Source organism: Columba livia, chromosome 6, assembly GCF_036013475.1.
Source record: "Columba livia isolate bColLiv1 breed racing homer chromosome 6, bColLiv1.pat.W.v2, whole genome shotgun sequence".
Classification (NCBI taxonomy): Eukaryota; Metazoa; Chordata; class Aves; order Columbiformes; family Columbidae; genus Columba; species Columba livia.
This window is the reverse complement of record NC_088607.1, coordinates 32,204,965-32,226,041: the sequence shown is the minus strand read 5'-3', so window position 1 is coordinate 32,226,041 and position 21,077 is coordinate 32,204,965. Positions and strand designations below refer to the sequence as shown.

At 38.2% G+C, this 21,077-nt stretch overlaps 1 protein-coding gene across 3 annotated transcripts in view; it reads left to right on the top strand.

Moving 5' to 3' along the window:
* The window catches only part of RHOBTB1 (Rho related BTB domain containing 1), a 53,393-nt gene that overhangs the window by 19,208 nt on the left and 13,108 nt on the right, over window positions 1-21,077 (top strand). For 2 of the 3 annotated variants that reach the window (XM_065068596.1, XM_065068597.1), the window contains 2 exons: window positions 9,117-9,318; window positions 9,676-9,779. In XM_065068596.1, the coding sequence (XP_064924668.1) occupies window positions 9,127-9,318; window positions 9,676-9,779 (296 nt within the window). In that variant the 5' untranslated portion in view covers window positions 9,117-9,126. Of the gene's footprint in view, window positions 1-9,116; window positions 9,319-9,675; window positions 9,780-13,869; window positions 18,613-21,077 lie in introns of those variants that run through there. The other variant, XM_065068598.1, reaches the window with a different exon arrangement.

Sequence of the window (21,077 nt, the reverse complement as noted above, 5' to 3'; positions counted from 1 at the left end):
GAAAGGACAGAAAAGCCTCAAAGTAGGAGAAGCAAAGGAGCAACAGGTGTTTGACATGCTCCTCCCTTGCTCCCATCTACCCTGTCAGAAGAGTATGCAAATATTGAAGAACGAAGTATGTGCTTGGGAGGGAAGAAAAGTCTGAGCAGTCCTTGCTGCATACAGCAGACATGCAGAGCAGCTCATAGCAAGACTAGGCTTGTGAATGTACCCTTGGAGCATTGATTTGGTCTCCATAGAAGAGCTCAAAATGTTGTGCTGAATGAATAAGAAGTGTCACATAAAGTTCAAGAAACAAGAAACTGATTCTGTCTTTTAGAAGAAAACAAGCACAGAAAGTTAATTCAACAGCTCACTGTGCTAGAAGGTCACTAGTGTCTCTGGAATATTTTTCTTTGTTTGTTGCTCTCTAGCAAAAGTTGATAAATATTTTCCCCACAGAAATGCTCAAAAGTTGAGACAATGCCTTGTTTGGTGGTTATTTTTTTTTTTCCCTTCTATCCTGTTGGGAATAATGCCTTTATCAAACAGAGTATACAATATCAACACTTGTCTTTATAAATGGGTAAAATCAGTAAGAACCTATGCTACAGTTTTGATAGTTTAATGCTGTACAAACTTCTAATGCTCTTGATTACGTAAGAGTAAAATCGGGAATTTCATGGAGTTTATTACCATGAAAAACAGTAGTGTTGAATCAGCTTTTTCCAGTGATCTATCTCCCTCTGATCTGGAGTTTTGTATGTTATCTCAGATACTCATGAGCATTGCAGTCAGTGAGGATTCAGCTGCAGCTTTGCCCCAGTTAGGTTGATCCAAATAACAAAGCAGGAGTCAGAGCATCTGATGCTCTATCTGCATTAGGGAGTTGTGTGATGCAGTAGCAGGGGATCTGGGGATGGAACAGTTGGTGCTGAGAACCCAGTGTCCGCACTACACACATTTGGGGGGCAAAGGGTGTTAACTCAGATTGCCTTTAATCTGCTCCTGTGGGCTGAAAGCTCGCTCATTGTGGTGGGTGGCACAATTCTCACTTCAGATTCACCTGCAAGGAATTCAGTTTGTTCACTCTGAATGCATGTGATGTGAACCAAAGCATGATAAGTGGTGAAGACTGGGATATTTGCTTCAAAACTGTAATCCTGATCTGAACTCAGATGCTAGCAGAGGTGAACCCTTAATCTGTTCCTGCAGTGTAATTTTATGTTGCAGAAGGTGGACTAACCTAAGCACTCAGTGCACAATGACATTTTATGGGTGGCTGCTTTATGAAGTATTAGATGTTTGGTGATGGTTATCACCATCAATGGGTATTGTCTGTTCTTCATTCACTTTGGCTCTCAGCCACTTTTATGAATGTCAGCCACACTTAATTTCAGTTTGTGATGATATGCCAGATTAGCAACCACAGCAATGCCAGATCTTGGTCTGTGCCTAGTCTCCTGTGCCTGCTATGGTCATCTCTGGCAAATGGCAAAAGCAGTCAGTTGTAGCTAGATGTATCCAGAAGCCTAGCAAAATGCATCTGAGAGGCCAAAGTGTGAGCCTTAAATCAGTCATGTACCAGCTTATTCCTGTCTTACCAGGGGTGAGTTCAGTGCGGTCACGCTTCGTCACAGCAAGAAAGAAGAAACAAAAGGAGCCACAAGGCACTGCCCCGTGTTGTGACCTGTTCTTGAGGTGGACTCTGAAGAACTGGTTCCGGGGAGGCAGTGTTGCAGGCTCTCCCACCATACAGAAAACCCTCACCCTAGATTCTCACACACGAAGTTCTCACATGTTTACATGTCCTTCACCTGCTGTATGGATTCATTTCTAGAGAGATGATCTCACCACAAAGGATATCACAATGTATGTCACAGATCAAAATTATATGTAAGATGCTCAGTGTAATCAGCTTGTTGATTTCTGCCCTTCAGGTCTTCCAGAACTTGTCTGAAAATCGACATAGTTCAAGTCTAATACTAGGCTTTGCGTTTGGATCTCAATTTGGTCTGATGGACTGTGCATATAATACAAAGACAGGTCCTTGTGGACTGCACATTTTCAGGACGCTCAGGAGAATCAGTTATTTTACCTAAAACTGGATATTTCATCCTCAGCTATTGAGCTTCAGGGCAGTCTGTTTTATACAGTAGTATGGAAAGAATATGTATTTTGCTACTGTCTCTGATTTTTGGTCATCTAAGAAGTGCTCATTTTTACTGATCAAAAGGTGTTGTGTCATCACAGAGGTAAGTCAGGTTTCAGTAAGCGTCCTGGTAACTGACCTTTAGAAACAAATCTGGAGTCAAGCGTACTGAGAAGGAGCAGCCTGACAGGCTCTTGGTACTACAAGCCACAAATTATATTCCTTATCTCCAGTTTCTACAGAGAAGTGGTGATGATTTGACTGAGAAGTTTGTCACAAATTATATTCTTCATCTCTACAGTTTCTACAAAGAGGTGGTGATGATTTGACTGGGAAGTTTTCTAGGTAAACATAGAGATGTCTGTTCTGTCTTCAACTTTATATCTTCCTTAGAGGTTCTTCTTTCATTTCTCTGGGTGGCCACAGACAATTTTTTGCTCTCTTCTTTAAAACTTCAGGGATAGAGCAGGAATGATGGCAGCTGAATGGAGGCTTCTGAGAGCTTTCTTCCAGCATGTAATACACAGTAAGGGGTAGCATACAGGATTAAATCTGATGCTTGTTGGCCAAAAGCTGTTGTGAAAGAAGCTGGTTCAGGCAAGCCAAGTGTAGTCTGTCTGTCTTGATGACAACCAGAATACCTACGTTCTCCAGCTGTATAAAATTTTAGTAGTGTTCTGTAGGATTTATTTCTTTGTTAATACTGGCCCAAGGCTGAAAACACCCCAACTATCCCAGAACAGCTGAAAAAGAGTAGAGCTAGGTTCTGCCCTTGTGGAAGATAAAGCCATTTCTGCTGACCTGCACTCTCCTTTTGTGGGCAGCAACAGCCAGGGTTATCTCATTTATCACCTTGTGCAGTAAAACAACATTTCAGTCAGCTAGCCTTATCTTTCTACTCATGGTAGATCTGAGGGTTTCACATTTCAGATCAGGGTAATGTTAGAAAATAAGCGCTGTTCTCCATCCCAAGCACTGGCTGTCTGTTGTCATCTTCTGTCAATGGGCCAGGTAGGGCGAGTAGTTGATAAATTCCAGCGTTAATCTTTAACTTCTTTCTCCCATGTTGGTTTCTTCCTTTTCAGTCTTTCCATGTAAACTGCCAGAAATTTAAATAATGGCAACAGGGCAATGCCTCTTCATCATGAATGAGAATCCAGCCTAATATGCATCATGTCCATCCCTGTCCCTTGGTGACCTAGTGATCTGATCTCACCTTGAGTCTTATTACCCTTTGTTACCAGCTGGTTCTTTGATGCTCACAAGGAATAGCTTTTATTTTTAAAGCCATCTCCCCATTGCCCCTCCTGTAATTTAGTTAAATACTGACATAATTTATACCTTGTGAAAAATGTTTTGTGATGACCTTTCAGCAGCTGGTATAGTTTATCTGTTACTTGATACCATGTTGTGATTTATTTCACAAATATACTTGGTGGAGCCCTAAATTCATTTATGAAATTGAGCCAAACCAGAAACCAGCCTTTTGGCCCCCGTCCTTTCCACAGATCAGAGCTGTCTGTGGATTCTGTGCTCTTGCACAAATGAACAGTAAGTCTCATTGCTTTTCCCCTGGGATATATGTGTTAATCCATTAAGATTCTGAAACAGCACATGGCAAGTTATGTATTGAGAACAAACATTTCATGTGCTTGTTCTGGCTCATGTGTTTTTCGGTCCTTGCCAGCACGCTGTTGCCTTGGGACTCTACAGTATAAGGCAATGACTTCAGTGCCTGAAGAACCTGGCATTTTACATCTCCTTTTCCAGTTTCCATGGTTGCAAGAAGTAATTTTGTAACCTGGGGATGGAGGTCAGAGCATTGGGTACTCTTGTAAAAGTTTTTATACTCTTTTGGTACGTTATTGGGTAATGACTCTCTGAAGGAGTCACTCCAAACCTATACTGTCTCCAGAATTGATTGATAATATGGAATACCTACGAGTGCTCTTTCATATGTTTTCAAAAGAGTGTGTTTTTCAAGGACAGGTGTTGATGGTCTTACTACCTCACTGGTGGCCTGAGTTTTTCAAATAATTGCCACTCAGTTCCTTTAATAATAGTGATGCAATTGTGGTTGGTGACTTTTGAAGGACTTTCTGATTTGTATGTTTGGTCAGATTACTTGAGACAGATTTGAATCATTAATGTTTTTTCCATGAAATAACTTGAAGTAAAAGTTTACTGAGCAGACAAGGTTCTTACATGCTGTCGCTCTGAACCTTCAGCTGAAGAGTTTGCTTTTAGTGATTGCTTGTTTTCATGCTAAGAACTGCTATCTCAGTCTTATTGGACGTGTTTAAGTACTGAGCTAAGAAATAATGCCTACAGGATCACTTGGTAAAAACTGATTAATGTAGACACTCTTAGTTATTTGTTTGTGGAATGTTGCTGAAGACAAAAGGGTTGATAATTAACTACTGCTCTTTGAAAAAATCTTGGGTATGTTTTGTATATGCCAAATGATGATTTAAAACATTTGGAAATTTCAAAATGGGCAGTTTTAGGCAGTGAGATCCGTAGGGAGGGATTCCTGATCCTCAACAGGGAGCTCACAGTTCAGTTTGGATCTTCATCCACTTTCTTTCTAGCAGAGAAAAATGCAATTATAGCTTTAAGTATATTAAACTGCATTCTTAGAAGAAGACAAGTTCATAGTTAGGATCTGGTTGTCTCGTATATAGGCACACCTACATTAACACACAGAGAGAGAAACTGTATGCATCTGTTGTGTTTAATCTGTATACCAGTGGACTAGATAATCAAGTGATATGCTTCATCTACAGATCTTTTGGAAAATTTCTTTAGAAAGGCAGTGTTGCATTACTGAGACCGACTGGCCGGAAGGATCTGCATGCTATGGCAACCACAACTGTTTTTTAGTGATAATAATAACAACTACTTCAGCAATGAGGAAAAACTGAAAAAAAAAACCAAGCACCATACAGCAATTTGATGTGAATGTCTAAAGAAAGAAATCAGTGACCGTAACCATCTGCAAGCCATGGTTCAGAACAGTAACCTTATACTTCTTTGGAAATAAGTCAGCTTTATTTGAAACAGTTTGTATCTGCTAATCAAGCGAATTGATTAAATAGCTTTATCTTAGGTCTTGAGTCTACTCACATCTGATTTTTAGCTGCCTCTGTCTCTTCTTCATCTGCAAACAATCACAGGTGACAATGTAAAAATAGAAACATCCTAAGAGATTTTTGACATCCTGTTTTATTCTTCTGAGTATCAATTTTCATTTCCATCCATCTGCTCACCTTTCTTTAGAACCAGGTGAAGCAGCTGAATGTTTCACTGCTGGCTGTTGGGAACAGCCATAGCTGATCAGATCTTTGCCCTAGCAGGTTTCTGGCTGCTCCTTGTTTGATGGTCTTTCTGTCTTTCTCTGGCTTCTTTGGCAGTGTCCTCTCCGAGACTGGTCACACTTCCAGCAACTTCCCTTTTACTTTACCCTGTTTTGTTGGTAAACTAAACTATTGCAGGTTGTAGGTTGTTTTTAGCAAGTTTTTCATTGGTCTTTGAATTTTATGCTGTTTTTTTGTTTGGTTGGTTAGTGTTATTAAGCTTTATATGCCGTAGTTTGCTCCTGTCTAACCAGTTTTGTTTCAGTTCCAGTTGGTCTTCCCAGATGTTACCAGACTTTCAGAGCTCAAATTCAGATTTTTTTTTTTAATTTAAGTTTTGTAAATACATGTTTAGCATTTTTAATCAGTGTGGTTATATAATAGTTTTAGCACAAGCTTAATCTAGAGGTTACCTTAAAAAAAACTGACCGGGGCTGTATTTTTAAGATCTTGTACATATTCCTGGCTTTAATCATTCCAGTAGCCAGAAGGCTTCTAGCTACATTTACAGGTATTTATTCCACATGTTTTGCTAATTGTTTGTACTCTAATTTGTTGTTATCATCTGTTTTTATTTGGGATATCTAGATATCCGTCCAGGCTTCTGTCTGTCATCTCTTAAGGAGCTATTTCTATTTTAATACCTTTCTGAAAACTAGTGAACAATATTAAAATTATTTGCATTTTTAATACGTAGATATGCTCTATATACCAGAGTGGATTTAAGAACTTTCCTTAATATAGCCACAAAGGTTTAGATTTGCTTTTATTCCCAGTTTATTTTAATCTCTGTCCTGTGCAGTTCTGAGTCACACTAAAAATATCTTCATTAGACTGCCATTGATCTACAACAGGGCATTACGGCATGCTGTGTCTGAGTTCTGCGATAACTTTGCTTTAATTAGGTTACTAAGTACCTTGGAAATTTTTAAAAATAATAATTTTATTTTCATACATTTCCTTTCTAGGATTCTCAAATAATTGTATTGATTTCGTCCCTTATTTTATTTAGATTTGGCTATTATTTTTAAACTTGCTTGGTTATCCTCTTGGAAATTTTTTTAGGATTCCAGTCTGTTCTTTGGGACTGACTGAACAGCATTTCTGCAGAACTACCACTTAAGAACTTTGGAAGAATTTTAAAATCAGGTTGTTATATGATGCCTCATCTGATCTGTGTAACAACAATTTAATGGAATATTGGGTTGGAAGAAAAATTGGTCTCTCTGGTAGTTTAAAACCAATCAGACATATTGGCTATCCACGCTTTTTCATTTTGTTTTCCAGCCTTGTAAACATTTCCACATTCCATCTGTGATGTCTAGTCCATGCATGAATAAAATAGGAAGTAATTTATTACCATATATTATGTCAAAGGGTTGCTGTTTATTCTCAGACTTGAAATGAAATTTTTTAGATCACATACTGAAACCTCTTGGGTTTTTGCTCCTCATTCAGGGCTCTGCCTTTGGGGCCATGATGTCTGATTCTCTGCAATGAGGGAAAAAAATACTGGTTTTGTACTATTATTTATGTTGTGGCTGTGTTCTTGGAAAAGATGCGGACAAGGAAAGAGAAGTTAACTCTCATTTATTTTCTTGTATTTGGTCTCATGGAGTGGTACAGAGGCCATGGCGATCCCAGCTACCAGCCTCATGGGAGCTTGGATCCAACAGGCAGCTATGGCTGGATGGCAGACAGGTAACTGGAAGTCTCTGTAGTCCTTTCCCTCAAGAGTAGTAACCTTTCACGATGCAGGTTACAACTCAGATGAAGGGATAAAGGCAATATCGTAATAGCTTTGTTTCCTTATCAGCCAAAACCTCTGTGCTGCTGTAGCAGGTTGGTATCACAAGGCCATTAGGGTTTATATGCAATAATTATTGCGCATATGTGTTTGAAGCCATGTTATTTGTTCTACATCTGACAGATTGCAACGCTCTAGTTGTGCAACCACGTACTTATGCCAAGATGAAGAGTTTCTGGGCCCATGTTTCAGTCTAGTGTAGGACAGCTCTCTAAAATGTGTTCTTACATGTTAGCCTGTGCTGTAGCATTTCCAGAAGCATTCAATGTTTTCAAAAATATATCAGTGTGACACAGTAGTGGCATAAATTCATCCTTGCATCTTGCTGTCTATTTGGTCTCCAACTCCTCCCATCCACACATAAATAAAGATTATAACTGTACTTTAGCCACTATAGCTATTAGCATGCAGTCCATACTCAACATTTTAAATAAATAGGTAACATTTATTTCTAACACTTAATTTCTTGCTTTGCATCACTTTAAGTAATGAAAGAATACAGCTAAAATTAGTGTTTGTCTAGTAATTACTAAGCATGCTTTTTCTTAATTCAGATCACAGGTCCTCTGACAGTGAAAAATGTACACCAAACCAGCTTATAACTATTATTTTAAACAGCCTGACAGTTAATATATATTCTATATTTATGTGCAAATGAGATGTGAATATTAAAAAAGGTATTAAAACAAATAATTTGATTTTTCTGTCTGTAGTTCTTTCTTCTCAGGAAAAAGGACACCTTCACTCCAGATGATGACCTGTGTTTTGTCAATTAAATTGCTGTAGGTTTCCTTGTGGGAATAATTATTAGGCAAGCCTTCCTGGACATGTTTGTTCCTTTCATTTTCCCTTTTCTCCCTTCTTGTTTACAAGTCTCTGGCTGATTGCGCAGCAGACTATTAGACATTAGAAAACCAAAATCAAATATATCAAACTATGATTCCACATTCCTTCATGTGAAAATGACAGACTGTAGTAAACATGCAGGAGTTGGTTTTAGTTTTTCAAATACAAATTTGTTCTAGTTTGCATTCATATCCAGGTATTTGTTCAATATGTTGCCATAGAATATTTATTTAATATTTTCAATAATAACTTTCCATGAGGCTAATATCTTCAAAAATCTCCTTCTCTTCACTTTCCAGTGTCACATGGAAAAGAATTTGTAGATATAACTAAAAATATTTGCAAGTTCTTGCTGAGCTCTTTGGTTTCATTTTAGTCCATAATTTGTACAAACTTTTCCTTGGAAAAGTGTGTGATACATGCAGGATATGATGGGAGCTGTGGTTTGCAGAGAATAGAGTCTCTGGAGTTATCTTACAAGTCAGTCTTATTGTGTGCACATAACTAAAATCATCTGTGTGACTTGCTGCTGGCAATGTTGTTTGGACAGCCCTAAATCAAATCCTGAATGGGCAAGATTACAGAAGGCAGGTGTATACTGGAATCCTGCAGGTTAAACCCACAGGTATCCAGTCTTTTCTCCTTCTTGGCATAAAAAGTATTAGCAAGAGGTAAGTTTGTGCTAGCTGTCCTTGTTTCACCAAGATCTACCTCCTGCAAACAGGCTTGTGTTTACAGAAACCAAAGTGAAAATAGCATGTGAACAGCATAAACCAACTGTGGTCAAAATAGTCATGCATTTGCATAACTGGACGGTATTTAAAGGAACAGCTAACTTACTTTGGTACAGTTTATTACAAGTTTTTCCTTAAGAGTTTATCTTCTTCAAGCATCTCTTAAGAAGTGGAAGGCTGTGATTCTAAGTAGGATTCTTTTTGCACAGTAGTTGAAAACAAATCTAAATGTTTTGTTCCAGTCTTTGATGAATGGATGCTGACATGGACTACGAAAGACCCAACGTTGAAACTATCAAGTGTGTGGTGGTTGGAGATAATGCAGTGGGAAAGACTCGTCTAATTTGTGCAAGAGCGTGCAATACAACCTTGACCCAGTATCAGCTGCTGGCAACTCACGTACCAACCGTCTGGGCCATTGATCAGTACCGTGTCTGCCAAGAGGTAAGGACTGCAGGTGCACAAAATGCAGAGCACATGCTGCGAGGTTGTACTATGATTTATTGGCAAGCCTTTCTTTGTCAGGGTGCAGCAACAAGCTCACAAGTACTTTGTGCGCTGGCTGTACTGCAGCCATGGTCTGATACGCGTGTCCCCAAGTCTCTCATTCCAAAGTAATTTTTTTATCAAACCTATTTTTATGAAGATACATGTTCTGCCTGTTTCATAAAATACAGCATTTACTGAAAACTATATGTAGGAGTCTCTTGGTCTCTTATGCTTTGGACCTTGTTATGGGGATAATTTTAAATGTACTTGTTTAATGGAGGGCAAGAGAATGTTATGTGTGTTCTCTTCTAGGTCCTTGAACGCTCAAGAGATGTTGTGGATGAAGTGAGTGTTTCTCTCAGGCTGTGGGATACATTTGGGGACCACCACAAAGACAGGCGCTTTGCTTATGGAAGGTAAATTGATCCCAGCAAAATTTTAATTAATACTTGTAGTAAAATTATAAGGCAGGAAAAAAATTGCAAATCTTAATTTTGAAAAGCAAGGACTTAAAAACCATCAAGGGTATTCATATTCCTGACTACTGCAAAGAGGATTATCTGCTGCAAGGATTAAAAAGATATAAATATTTAAAAAGCAGCATAGTTTTACTATGCTACATTTCCTTGAACAGCCTGCTAAGCTCTGTCCAAAACTGTTGTACTATTTTGAATTTTAAAGAACATTCCCCAAAATAAGATTGTAGTTTTACAAAACATCAGCATTCCCTGCCTGTGTAAGCAGTGTATGATATAATTACCTAACAAACAACTAATAGGGAGACATGTTGGTAAACATCACTCCTACTCTATTAAATATTTATTTTATTATAACTTGTGATGTTGAATGGGCAGCTAACTTCTTGAGAGCAGAACCAGTAGGATGATAGGTGAGGCTCTTCTCCGTTTTCTTAAAGCTGAGGAAAGGAAAAGATTTGCTTCTATAAATATCAAGTGTCTGCTAGTGAACAAATGATTAAACCTGGAAATTATTAAAACGAACAAAAGACCCAAACACCACCACCACAAATGATAAAATGAATGTGATGTAGACTTTTCCCATGTGTATAATATGAATTCAGCACAGTCTTGACAAGGACTGAAGCCAGTGATAGTTTTTCTGTTTTGTTCAATGGTAGTTAGGTCTGGTGGTGTGGCAGTACAGATAGCAGAACAGCTGAGTAACATACATTTGATTACATATATAATGAGAGCAGATGACCTGCACTGGACAAATACTAAGGTGAAGATGGATTTTGGACAGATATTTGAGCAAAGCCATGGTCTTTTTCATATCTGCTTCAGTCACTGCAGATGATCAAACTTCCGTAGACAGATCTGTATTTTGTTTCTAGCTGGGAACACCCTTTGCAGCGTGTCTGTCCCAGCTTTGGATTCCATGTTGCCAAGATGTGCTGTCTTACAGTTTTCCTTTTCTTTGTGCTACCTGATGAAACAAGTGATGAGTGTCGTTCCTGTTCTCCACCCCTTAGAACTGCTGGAGAGGTTTCTGTTGGTTGAATCCACCAGTTGAATTTTCACACTGTAAAACTCTGTATGGCAGTTTGTACAAACCTTCCTTTGTATACGGCACTGTGTTAGTTGTGTTTTCACAGGGTCATGAATTACCTTGAATTTTGCTTCAGCATCTAAAGTAGTGACACATCTGGGCTACACAACCTGTACTATTTTTAAACAAGCTTTGTGAGTGAGGAAAGGTTCTGACTTTAAGGTAACATTGGCGTTAGTATTTAGTGCTACTTGAGTATATGAATAGATATTGTTTTAACATTTGACAGCATACAGAGCCTGCTTCGATATATATGGATGTAACTTAAAGTTTCCACTAACTGTTCCTCTTTGATGTGGCCTCCTGATATTCTGCAACAGATACTGTGTCACTGAGAAGATTACTAGAGATTAGGAGAACAAAATCAGGCATGTTCTGAACTCTGATCCCACGTTTACTGACAGGATGGGAGAGGGGAAACAACATACTTAGATTCTAATCCTGCAAGTGCCAAGGAGGACATGAATAACTTGAGATCTCATGGGCTTAAGCATATGAACACAGTGATTCATTTATGATGTGAGCAGAATTGAACCCATGTAGAAAATCAGGTTTGTTATACCCTGATCAACTTTAAAAGGCCATTCTGGAAATCTGCTGTTCTGTTAGTGCTTTTTCCACAGGTCTGTTAATGGAGAAACTAACTGAAAACTCCAAAGAAACTATTTTATCAATAGAATTTCAGTTGTGAAATTTCCTAATTGTAATCACTGATAAGGTACAGCATTGTTTTGAAAGGTATTAATGTTTCATTTGAAACTAGCTCTTTAGTATTTTATTTCCACATTTTTAAATTTCCAGTATTGGATGTACACATTTATAAGAATTGATTTTAAATCACCTCTTTATGTTGAACTACAGTCTGCTCATAGATGAGTCAAATTTTACAGTACAGTGAGAGGTGTATTTTATGCCAAACTGCTCAAGGCTACACCTACAAGTGCCCCATGTTATTGATTGTCTGAAGGATCATATAATAATGTAACCATTTGGTTCCCTTCAAAATTGTTTTATGCACATGCCCCTTGTGCAGGGGAAGGTTTATTTTAGCCAAACACTCAGCCAAGACCTTTTATTGTCTTAAATATGGTGTAACAAGAACCAGCAGGTCATTAATTCACCTACTGCTCATTGGAAAAGATTGTTCCATACAGTTTTACAAAATGTTGCATAAATAGTTTGTGCTATAGGTGACATGATGAACAGTTAGTAGGACTTGTAGCAAAGATAAATCCTTCTTAATTCTTTGTTTTTCACACACAGGAATGTGACAGGAGGTTTGCAAAAGGGACACAATTTCCACTATTTTTTGTGTGACAGAAACAAAGAAACATATTTGAATGCCACTGAGGATGGAATAGTTAGTGTTTATACTGGCATCCTTTAAAATGGGGGAATGGAAAGTGAGATCCAGCTTGCATTCTGCTGTGTGCTGTTTAGTTTAATAATCACAATCCTCCACAAGCTTTGGGAAACAGTTCTGATAGCTTAAGGGTGGGGGGGGGATGTGGCTGGAGGGACTTGTGGAAATATTTGTCGTAGTTTTTTTTATAGTGTGACATGTTTTTTTTTTCCTTAGACTAGAGTGTGATTTAGTTTTGGAAGTATCCTGTTCAGCTCAGCGTAGGCTCTATGTGGTGCCAAACAGTCATTTTTTGATATTGTCTCACAGGGTTTCATTTGATACAAAATCACTCAAAAGTTTTCTAAAATGACAATGTCTTTGTTATGATTAGTGTGTTGATTTCCAGCTCCTATTCACCTCTTTGTTTACCAACGATCTAGTCTCAGTTCTGTTGTATTCTCTAAGCCCTCAAATAAGGTGGGAACTTCATATAAAGCTCAAGTTGTTACTATGTACCAGTTTCCCTGGAAGGCACATTTACATGTATAAAGACATGAAAACATCATAGTTTACATTTCAGCTTGTCAGGATTCATTATCCTCTGTCCTTCTGTCCAATCTGGTTTTGAGTGAGAGTGTCAACATGTCATTGTGTTCAAACTAATTTTAAAAGCAAAATGGGATAAAGACTGGCTTGTGCTTATTTGCCTTTTGCATCCTTTTTTATTTTTTCAGGTAAACATGTTTAACTACAATTTTATTAATATCCTATATATCCTGGGTTTTGATACATGCAACTCTAGTATGTGTAAACATGAGCACGAACCTGCAAAGACTTAATTCAGTCCCAATCAAATATTTATTCTCAATACCATGAATCTGGTTTGTCAGTTAATTCAGCTACGATGATTTATTTACTTGCAACTTAAATATGAGCTGTAGACCAAACAAAATCTGTTCATACAGCATGGACAGAAAACAGCTTTTTCATCATGACTTTCAAATGTGAATGAGCCTTGCTGTGAGACTGCTGACAGAGCCTCTTCAGATATTAATATGTTTAGAGGATTTCCTCTCTTGTGAATGGATTTTGTGTTTGTGGGTATTGCATGTACACAGAGGATCACATGCATTTGTCTTTTTCTGTGATTACAATTCCCTTAACCAGTTACTTCAATGTAATTGAATCCATAGAAATATACCTTTGGAACGCTGCTGAAAAGGGTCAATAACGTGGGGGTTTATCACTGATATTTGGAAACTTCCATCAAAGTTTTTAGGGTTGTTTTGTTTTCGGTTTCTTTTTGTTAAAGAATGGTGATGAAGATTTCCTTCCTTGACTGAACTGAAAAAGTATGTATAAAATATTATTTGTAGAATTACATAATTTTCCTTTTTTCCTTGCTCTCCTAAGTCAGTGGGTGAGTGGAAAGAGGGCATTTGGGCTCTGTGCTAAAATACTGCAAAGCAACATCAGGGTCTTTTGGAAATGCAAAACCTGGAAAGTGACTCTCCATTAAAATCTTGGTCTTAGTGAATTATTTCTTTGTGAATAGGTGCTAGGTGGATTTCTTGAGCTTTTTTCTGCTCCAGGGTTCTCAGGATCTCAGTCTGGACTTCCTCACACAGAGGAAAGAGAAAAGAGAAGAGAAGAGAAGAGAAGAGAAGAGAAGAGAAGAGAAGAGAAGAGAAGAGAAGAGAAGAGAAGAGAAGAGAAGAGAAGAGAAGAGAAGAGAAGAGAAGAAGAGAGAACTAACTCAGTTGGAAGAGACTGACAATGATCATCTAGGGCAATTGCCTGACCAACTCAGGTCTGATCAAAAGTCAAAGCATGTTATTAAGGGCATTGTGCAAATGCCTCTTAAGCACTGACAGGCTTGGGGCATTGACCACCTCTCTAGGAAGCCTGTTCCAGTGTCAGGCCACCCTCTTGGTAAAGAAATGCTTCCTCATGTCCAGTGTAAACCTTCTCTGATGCAGCTTTGAACTGTTCCCACGCATCTCATATGGAGACCACTCTGCGTAACCAGGTTTAACTATTTTAAACTGAGCTTTTATCACTAACTGTGAGATCAAATTGCCAGTTAAAATTTCTTGCCAATTTTTATAAATTAAAAAAAAAAAAAAAAAAAAAGAGGAAGAGGCTGGTTTTGGAGATAGCCCAAAGAAAGCAAAAAAATGTGAAAATCCATATTTTCTCCCCAGAGAAAGAGACGCATCTAGCATCTGTTAATGTTCAGTTTTCATGTATTTTATGACTTCAGAAGTCACTCTCATACTGCATAGAAACCAGACCATATAATTCTTTCATCTTCTCTGGATTTTTGCCTCTTTGTCTTGTCCCTGGCTTCCTATCTGTGTTCTTCATCAGTATGTATAAGGAATGGTGCTTTTACTGAATTTTGGAACCTGGCTTTGGATCTTCCTTTTTCTCTTTGTTGGGTTGGGTTGGGTTGGTTGTTTTCATCCTTACATCCCTCACCTACCTTGAAATAATTTCTTTCTTCTAAATATGTTGCTTCAGATGATGTTTTGACTAAGTCTCTTCTTTTAAATTCAATAAGTTTTTCTGATTGATCATAGATTCCTGTGGGGTTTTTTTAGAGGATGGGACTGGGAGTAAAGAAAGGGTTCATTTCTTCTTTCATTTATCCTTCTGCAGTATCTTTCTTGAAAGGTAGTTGGTCCTCTATAGCCAGATAGCATGTAGATCTCATCAGTAAACTGCTTCCTTACAATAACAGAGAAAAAGCTTGGAAAAACCACCTTTCTCTATGTTTCTGGTTTTCCCATCATTTTGTGAATTTGTTTCTCATTTTATTTTCTGACTGCTGTCCAGGCACCACAGTCAGTTGAGATATGTCTTCCGAAAACATTTATGGCTATATTCTTATCAGTCCCTTTGTATGATATTGTGAGTTTTGGTGTGTGCCTTGGGTTGATCAGATGTGTTCCAGCTACCCCTGTACCTTCTCTTGCTCTGTCATTGTCTTTCATCCTTCTCCATTGATTTGGTGTTCAGGCTTTGTGTCTTATTTTTACAAACCCCAACTTTGTATGTGATACACAAGAATATTTTAGTATTTCAACCTCAATTAACTATATCTAGAATTATATTTATCATGGAATTTTTGATCCTGGGTTAGAAATGCAGTAGTTGAGATCTCCGCTCCAGGGAAGGAAAAGAGACACGTTTTGGTATTTTATGGTGGATGTGTATAGTGCAAACATACCTGATTCCGAAGACAGTTTTACCAAGTCTACTGGCAAAGTTTGGCCCAGAATTGTGCTCAGAAACCTTGCAGCCTGTTTCGACCTGTGAAGTTCCGTTTAGCACTAGGATGGAAATTTTCATATGTAAATGCTAAACCAGAATTATGGGTGAATTTACTTCTTAGAACCAGCAATAAAATAATCCAAATTCCAAACCTGTGCAAGTAGTGCTTTAAATTAAAAATAAAATTGTTTTCCTTTTATTACATTATTCCACACAACTTTGGTATTCATTTTAGCACTATTGCTGGTCAGGCATTTGTACAAAAATAGTAGCTCTTAGAGGTTTTTGCAATAAAAATGATGTATTTTAATCATTCTTTGTGATATCAAAACACTTTTTCTCATTCTCTATAAATGCACCACTGTTTTCCCATGAACACCTCAAAGGAAATAGAAGAGATTTTGAAATGCTTAACATTTAAGAATGACATATTGTTTGTAAGGAGTGTGTGGGAAAACTCTTTCCACTTTTGAAGCACAGTCTTGAAATATGCAATTTTCTTAAAGGTAGCTTTATCTTCTTTCTATTACTGTTGTTTCCAACTAAAAGCAACATTACAGATATTTTAGAAACAGATGCATGCTACTCACCACAAAATCTGAATATATTTCAGGGCATTTTGAAAGTTTCGCACATTACACCAGTACTTAAGAAGCTTCACTGCTGTCGGTAAAGTATAGAACTAATTGATTCCCCTGCTCCCATCCAGGGCACTGCATGGTCTTGCCCTGCCTTACCTGGATATCTTCAGTTCTTCACATGCCAGGCACCCCCTGCATTTCAGTTTTCCTAGCCTCTCATCTGTTTTGAGTATGTGCACCCAAGTCCTGTGGCTTCAGGTCATTTTGTTACGCTCACCAGTCACTTAATGAATTTCTTCTCATTTCATGTGATGGCTGCAACTGCATTTACTAAAAACTGAGTCCAGTTAAAACATTATCAGCCTTGCTTATCTGCACAGTTTTTTTTTCAGCTCAGTGAGATGCATGCATGAAAAATGTTGTATAACTGAGTGAATCTCTCTCTTCAGAATGTATCTGGATTGACATGGAGATGTAACAGGGTTTTGTTCGGCCTTCTCAATTTAATTCTTAGATGGCCTTCTACTGCCTGAACCTACTGTGTGTGTGAACTTGGGAGTTGGTATTTGCACTCAGGCTGCTGCCGTACACAATCTTTCCTTTCAGGTGGTTGAAGGACTGTGCAGGTTGACTTCAGAGAGAGCTCTTGTCAAATTCTGGCCTCAAGTGGGATAAGTTCTACTGTGCTGCAGGTGTCTGAGGAACCTTGGGAAAATTATGGGACATTTGTAGGGGAAAAAATGAGGGCAGAAGGAGTAAAAGCAAACCAACTTTTTATCGATAGATAAATAAATGTCTAAGGATTAGCTGTTCTGGTAAAGTCAAGAGAGCCTGAACCTCTAGCAATTTGCTTCAATCTTGCTTCTTCTCAGAGAAAGTTGATATCTAAAAATAGTGAAAAATAAATACTATATAAGGAAAAATCCACTGGATTTTTTTTCCCTCCCTCCCAAGTCTATTCTTAAGGTTTGATTTGATTAAATATGGGCAACAGAGTTCTTGTTAACTAAAATATAATTTGTCTATCCTTAAACTGATTTTGCCAGATTTAATTCTTGAGTCTTGTTTAAGCTCTCTAAAACATATGTACTTTTGACTTTTCTTCTAAAAGATGAGAATAGCACGGCAATACAGTTCATTTTTTCTCCTTTCCATCTTTCCTTGCATTCATTTCCAGATCAGAGACATTTCTTCTTCACATTTTGTATTCCTTACAGCTTTATTTCTTTGCCTTTCTGAACCCAACAGTATTATTCCATGACGATATGGCAAAAGATAGCCCATACACGTGACCAGCAATTCTTGCATGCAGTGGGTTTTCCCAGTGACTTGTAGATTATAAACCAGAGGGAACAACATCTTCCTAGGTAATACGGTGTGTACCTTTCAGAAGGCAGCCTGTTTCTTTAGGGAGACATAAACTTGCATTAGCCTATCTGCAGCCAGCACCACAGTATGTAACTCTAGATTCGGACTATGAAACATTAAATTTTTAAACATGCTTGCCATGGAATATATGAGATAATATTTAATGTTGCTTTTTCCTTGAAGTTGTGTCAAAAATAAGAGTATTAAGGAAGATGGAAAATATGTAGCAGTTTCTCTTTGAGAGATGGATCAGCAATATGGTGTGTAGGTACATCTGCAGAGCAGCTCGTTATACCAGCTTTGAAACACACATAGCATGTAAGCAGATGACTCTTTAAAAATCTCCATCTTAAACCAGTTGAGTGCTCTGTTATATGAAACAGCTGTAGTTAGAAAATGTTAACTTCTTTGCTGCTTCTAACAGCTTCATCAGAAAGGCTTGTTACATAGCTGATATACTGTTTTTTCTCTCCCATCTTATGAGTTTCTCATTGTAGTGATTGCAGAGTAACTTCCAGATGGTTACAGTGGTTACCTGCAGCCTGACTACTGCTGATAGTGCCTGTTTTTCAGCAGTGACTTGGACTGCTCTCTGTACACAGTCCATAACTCACCCACTAGGAGCTCACAGGAAGGCAGCACACCATGAGCTGAATCCTGCCAGAGATTTTGTTTCTCTTCATTCCCTGAAGTCTAAAAAGGGGTGGCTGCTTCCATCAAAAGTTCTTCTCATTCAAGTTTGGCAAAATGTGGCTGAATACATTGAGCTAATACCTACGTTATTGGGTTGCTTTAAGAATGGTGGCAAGGCTCCTCCTCTGCCCGCAGAAGCATCCTGTAGGTAGTCCATAACTATATTTAGACAAAGCTGGGCTGTCCTCAGATGTGTGTGTTTTGCATTAGGAATTATTTCTGAGATTCCAAGGGGAGCATTTGAAGTGCTCTTATGCTGCTCTTACACTTTAATGTGAGTCTCCAATGCAGGAGAGCCAAGAAGTGACAAACGTGTGAGTGGTGGTTGATTCACCTCCATCTGAGAGAATCTGTTCCCCTTTTCCACCTGCCAAGTCCCACACATCTACATTGTGTTCTCCCTTGTCTGGAGCCACAGTGAGTAGAAAGAAACCTGTTTTCTTACATTGGTGGTGCGGAGTGTTTCACTGGTGGTTGATCACATGCTGGAGCAAGTCACACAGAAGTTACAAGTTTTGGTGGTACTTAAGTATGTTCAGATGTTTCAAATAATAAGAGCAGATGATTCATAATTTCTTCTGATAAATTTGTGAAAAGCAGAATGTAAGTTACGCATATCCAACATGTACCACTGAATATATAAGATGATGTGTTTGGTATCCAAACTACCGTTTCTCTCTGCTGAATTATTTGTAATACTTGTCTTTGTTTCTTGTGATACCTCAGTCTCAAACCATCAGTATTCCCATTGAGCGTAATCCTACGATTTGTTGTATTTAACAAAGGTAAATGCACAGAGTACCTTATCTGTTGCCCATCTCAATTTAATGGTGCTCTAGGAGGAATATGATGGTGAAGTTCTAAAGCACTTTTTGGTATTCTAGTCTATGAAAAGGTTTCTTGAATCGTTCCTGAATTTTACTGGGAAATGGTTATGAAATTTCTTTTTAGAAAGAAAAAAATACAGCTTGTATTTGTGAATATATTGCTGCAGAGAGAAAGAAGAAAGCAGAAATAAACTGTATTTATCCTTTCTCATTCCCCAAGTAACCAAATCACACCTAAATGGCAATATTTTTTTTTTTTTAATCCTATGCTTTAAGTTTCCTGAGAATATTAAAATAATGTGGGTATATTAATGCATTATTTTAACCTGACAGGTTTTAGCTTTTATGAACAAATGTCAAACCAAAATTTATACTGAGGCATTAGCAAGTTGTGAATGTGCCTTTGACGTTAAAAGGGATGGTAGGTATTTTAATTAAAATTTCTAAAGGACAGTTTTTCCCAAATGTTCACAGTCCTATGTAGACAGTTAATTTCCCTTACACATTACTGTCTCCAGTTTGTACTAATAGTGCAAATCATGCTTATGACTTGAATGAAAACTTAATTTATTATGATAAGGTGGATGTCTTTTGTGAGCTCGCAAACTCAGCTGTGGTGCTACAGGTTCAGCATGTGAACTCTGTCACTACCCACTTTCCCACCTATCCTGTTTATGGCACAGGGCCATCTATTTCTCCCTGTTCGGTACAGAATTCTCAGGATATTCATTTTATGGGGAAGACTAGGTTTTAAGACAGGATAAATAATATGCAAATCACATCTGTTTACCTCTTTATTCTGTTTTTCACTTAATTCAGAAGGCAGTAGGATGGAAAGATCCTGTTAGTGCAACGCTATGTGTGTTGTAAGTTATATGTGAAGAAACCAGCTTTCCACAGCACAGTTTATGGTTGCCCAGGGAAGGTCAGAGGTGATGAGTTGCTCAAGAACTGCATGCAGCTCTGTGGCAAAAATGCGAGACTGCCTTGGCAAGGGCTGTAACACATGCAGGGCTGTGCTGGGGCCAGTCTGCTGGCTAGGCTGGGCCTGTCTGTCCAAGGAAACAGATCATCCCTGGCTCTTCTCAGGAGCCCATGGCTGTGGCCAGTTCAGCACTAGGCAGCAGCAGCACTGGCGTGGGGCTGTTGTCATCTCCTGCCTGTGAACTCCTGCTGGAGCTCTGTTTCCTTTTGTTTTTCTCAGAGATGTGATGTGTGTCTTGTGGTTTGTAGAGTCAGGAGGGTTGGATACTCGTGACTGCAATTACTTGGCTTAGGTATTAATTTCTAAAGTACGCAAGACAGTCTGTCTCTCTAAGGTGCTTATAGTTAGGGCCAGCCAGCCAGCCAATGCTTGCCTCTCTGGCAGTTCTGATGATCTTGAATTAAACAAGAATTGACCAGATTAGAATATGTGTAACACGTTTTTCTTTCTTTTTTTTTTTTTTTTTTAAATCTTAGCTGTACATTGATTTCTCCTTTCTGAGAGCTAAGAACATGTCTTCTTCTAGGGCCTAGGTTTTACTCTTATGTGACCTTGAATAGAGCAAGTTTGAGTTTAAAGGATGTTTGCCTGTTATGTAGAAGACTAGTGTATTAGTTGCTTACCACTTTGCTATTTAGTAGATAAATATCCAGTTTGAAAAGCCTTTGTTTCTAGATATGATGGATGTGTTGCAGTTAATATAAGATACAAACTTGGAGCAGGAGCATTTCTCTTGCATCAAATTTATGCTCACAGCAGTACCCGTACTGTATGCAGCTATCTTTAGATTGCTGGATATATCTGTGTCCTCAGTGAAATGCAGAAAGCAGCAGTACTGAGGAGGTATTTCATTATTTAAAAGGTGGATGTTAAGATTCACTGCTGCTGCTCTATGCATTACATGAACTGCAGACACAAGACATTTGTGCTAAATTAAAGAATAATAGAAGAGATATATAGATATAGTATTGCTGGGATTATCTTGCTGACAATTCTGTAGCAATAAGCTGCCTCCTCAAAATGTCCCTTCCCCTCAATTTTTCTTAAGAGTTTCAATTCAAGTTTTAAAA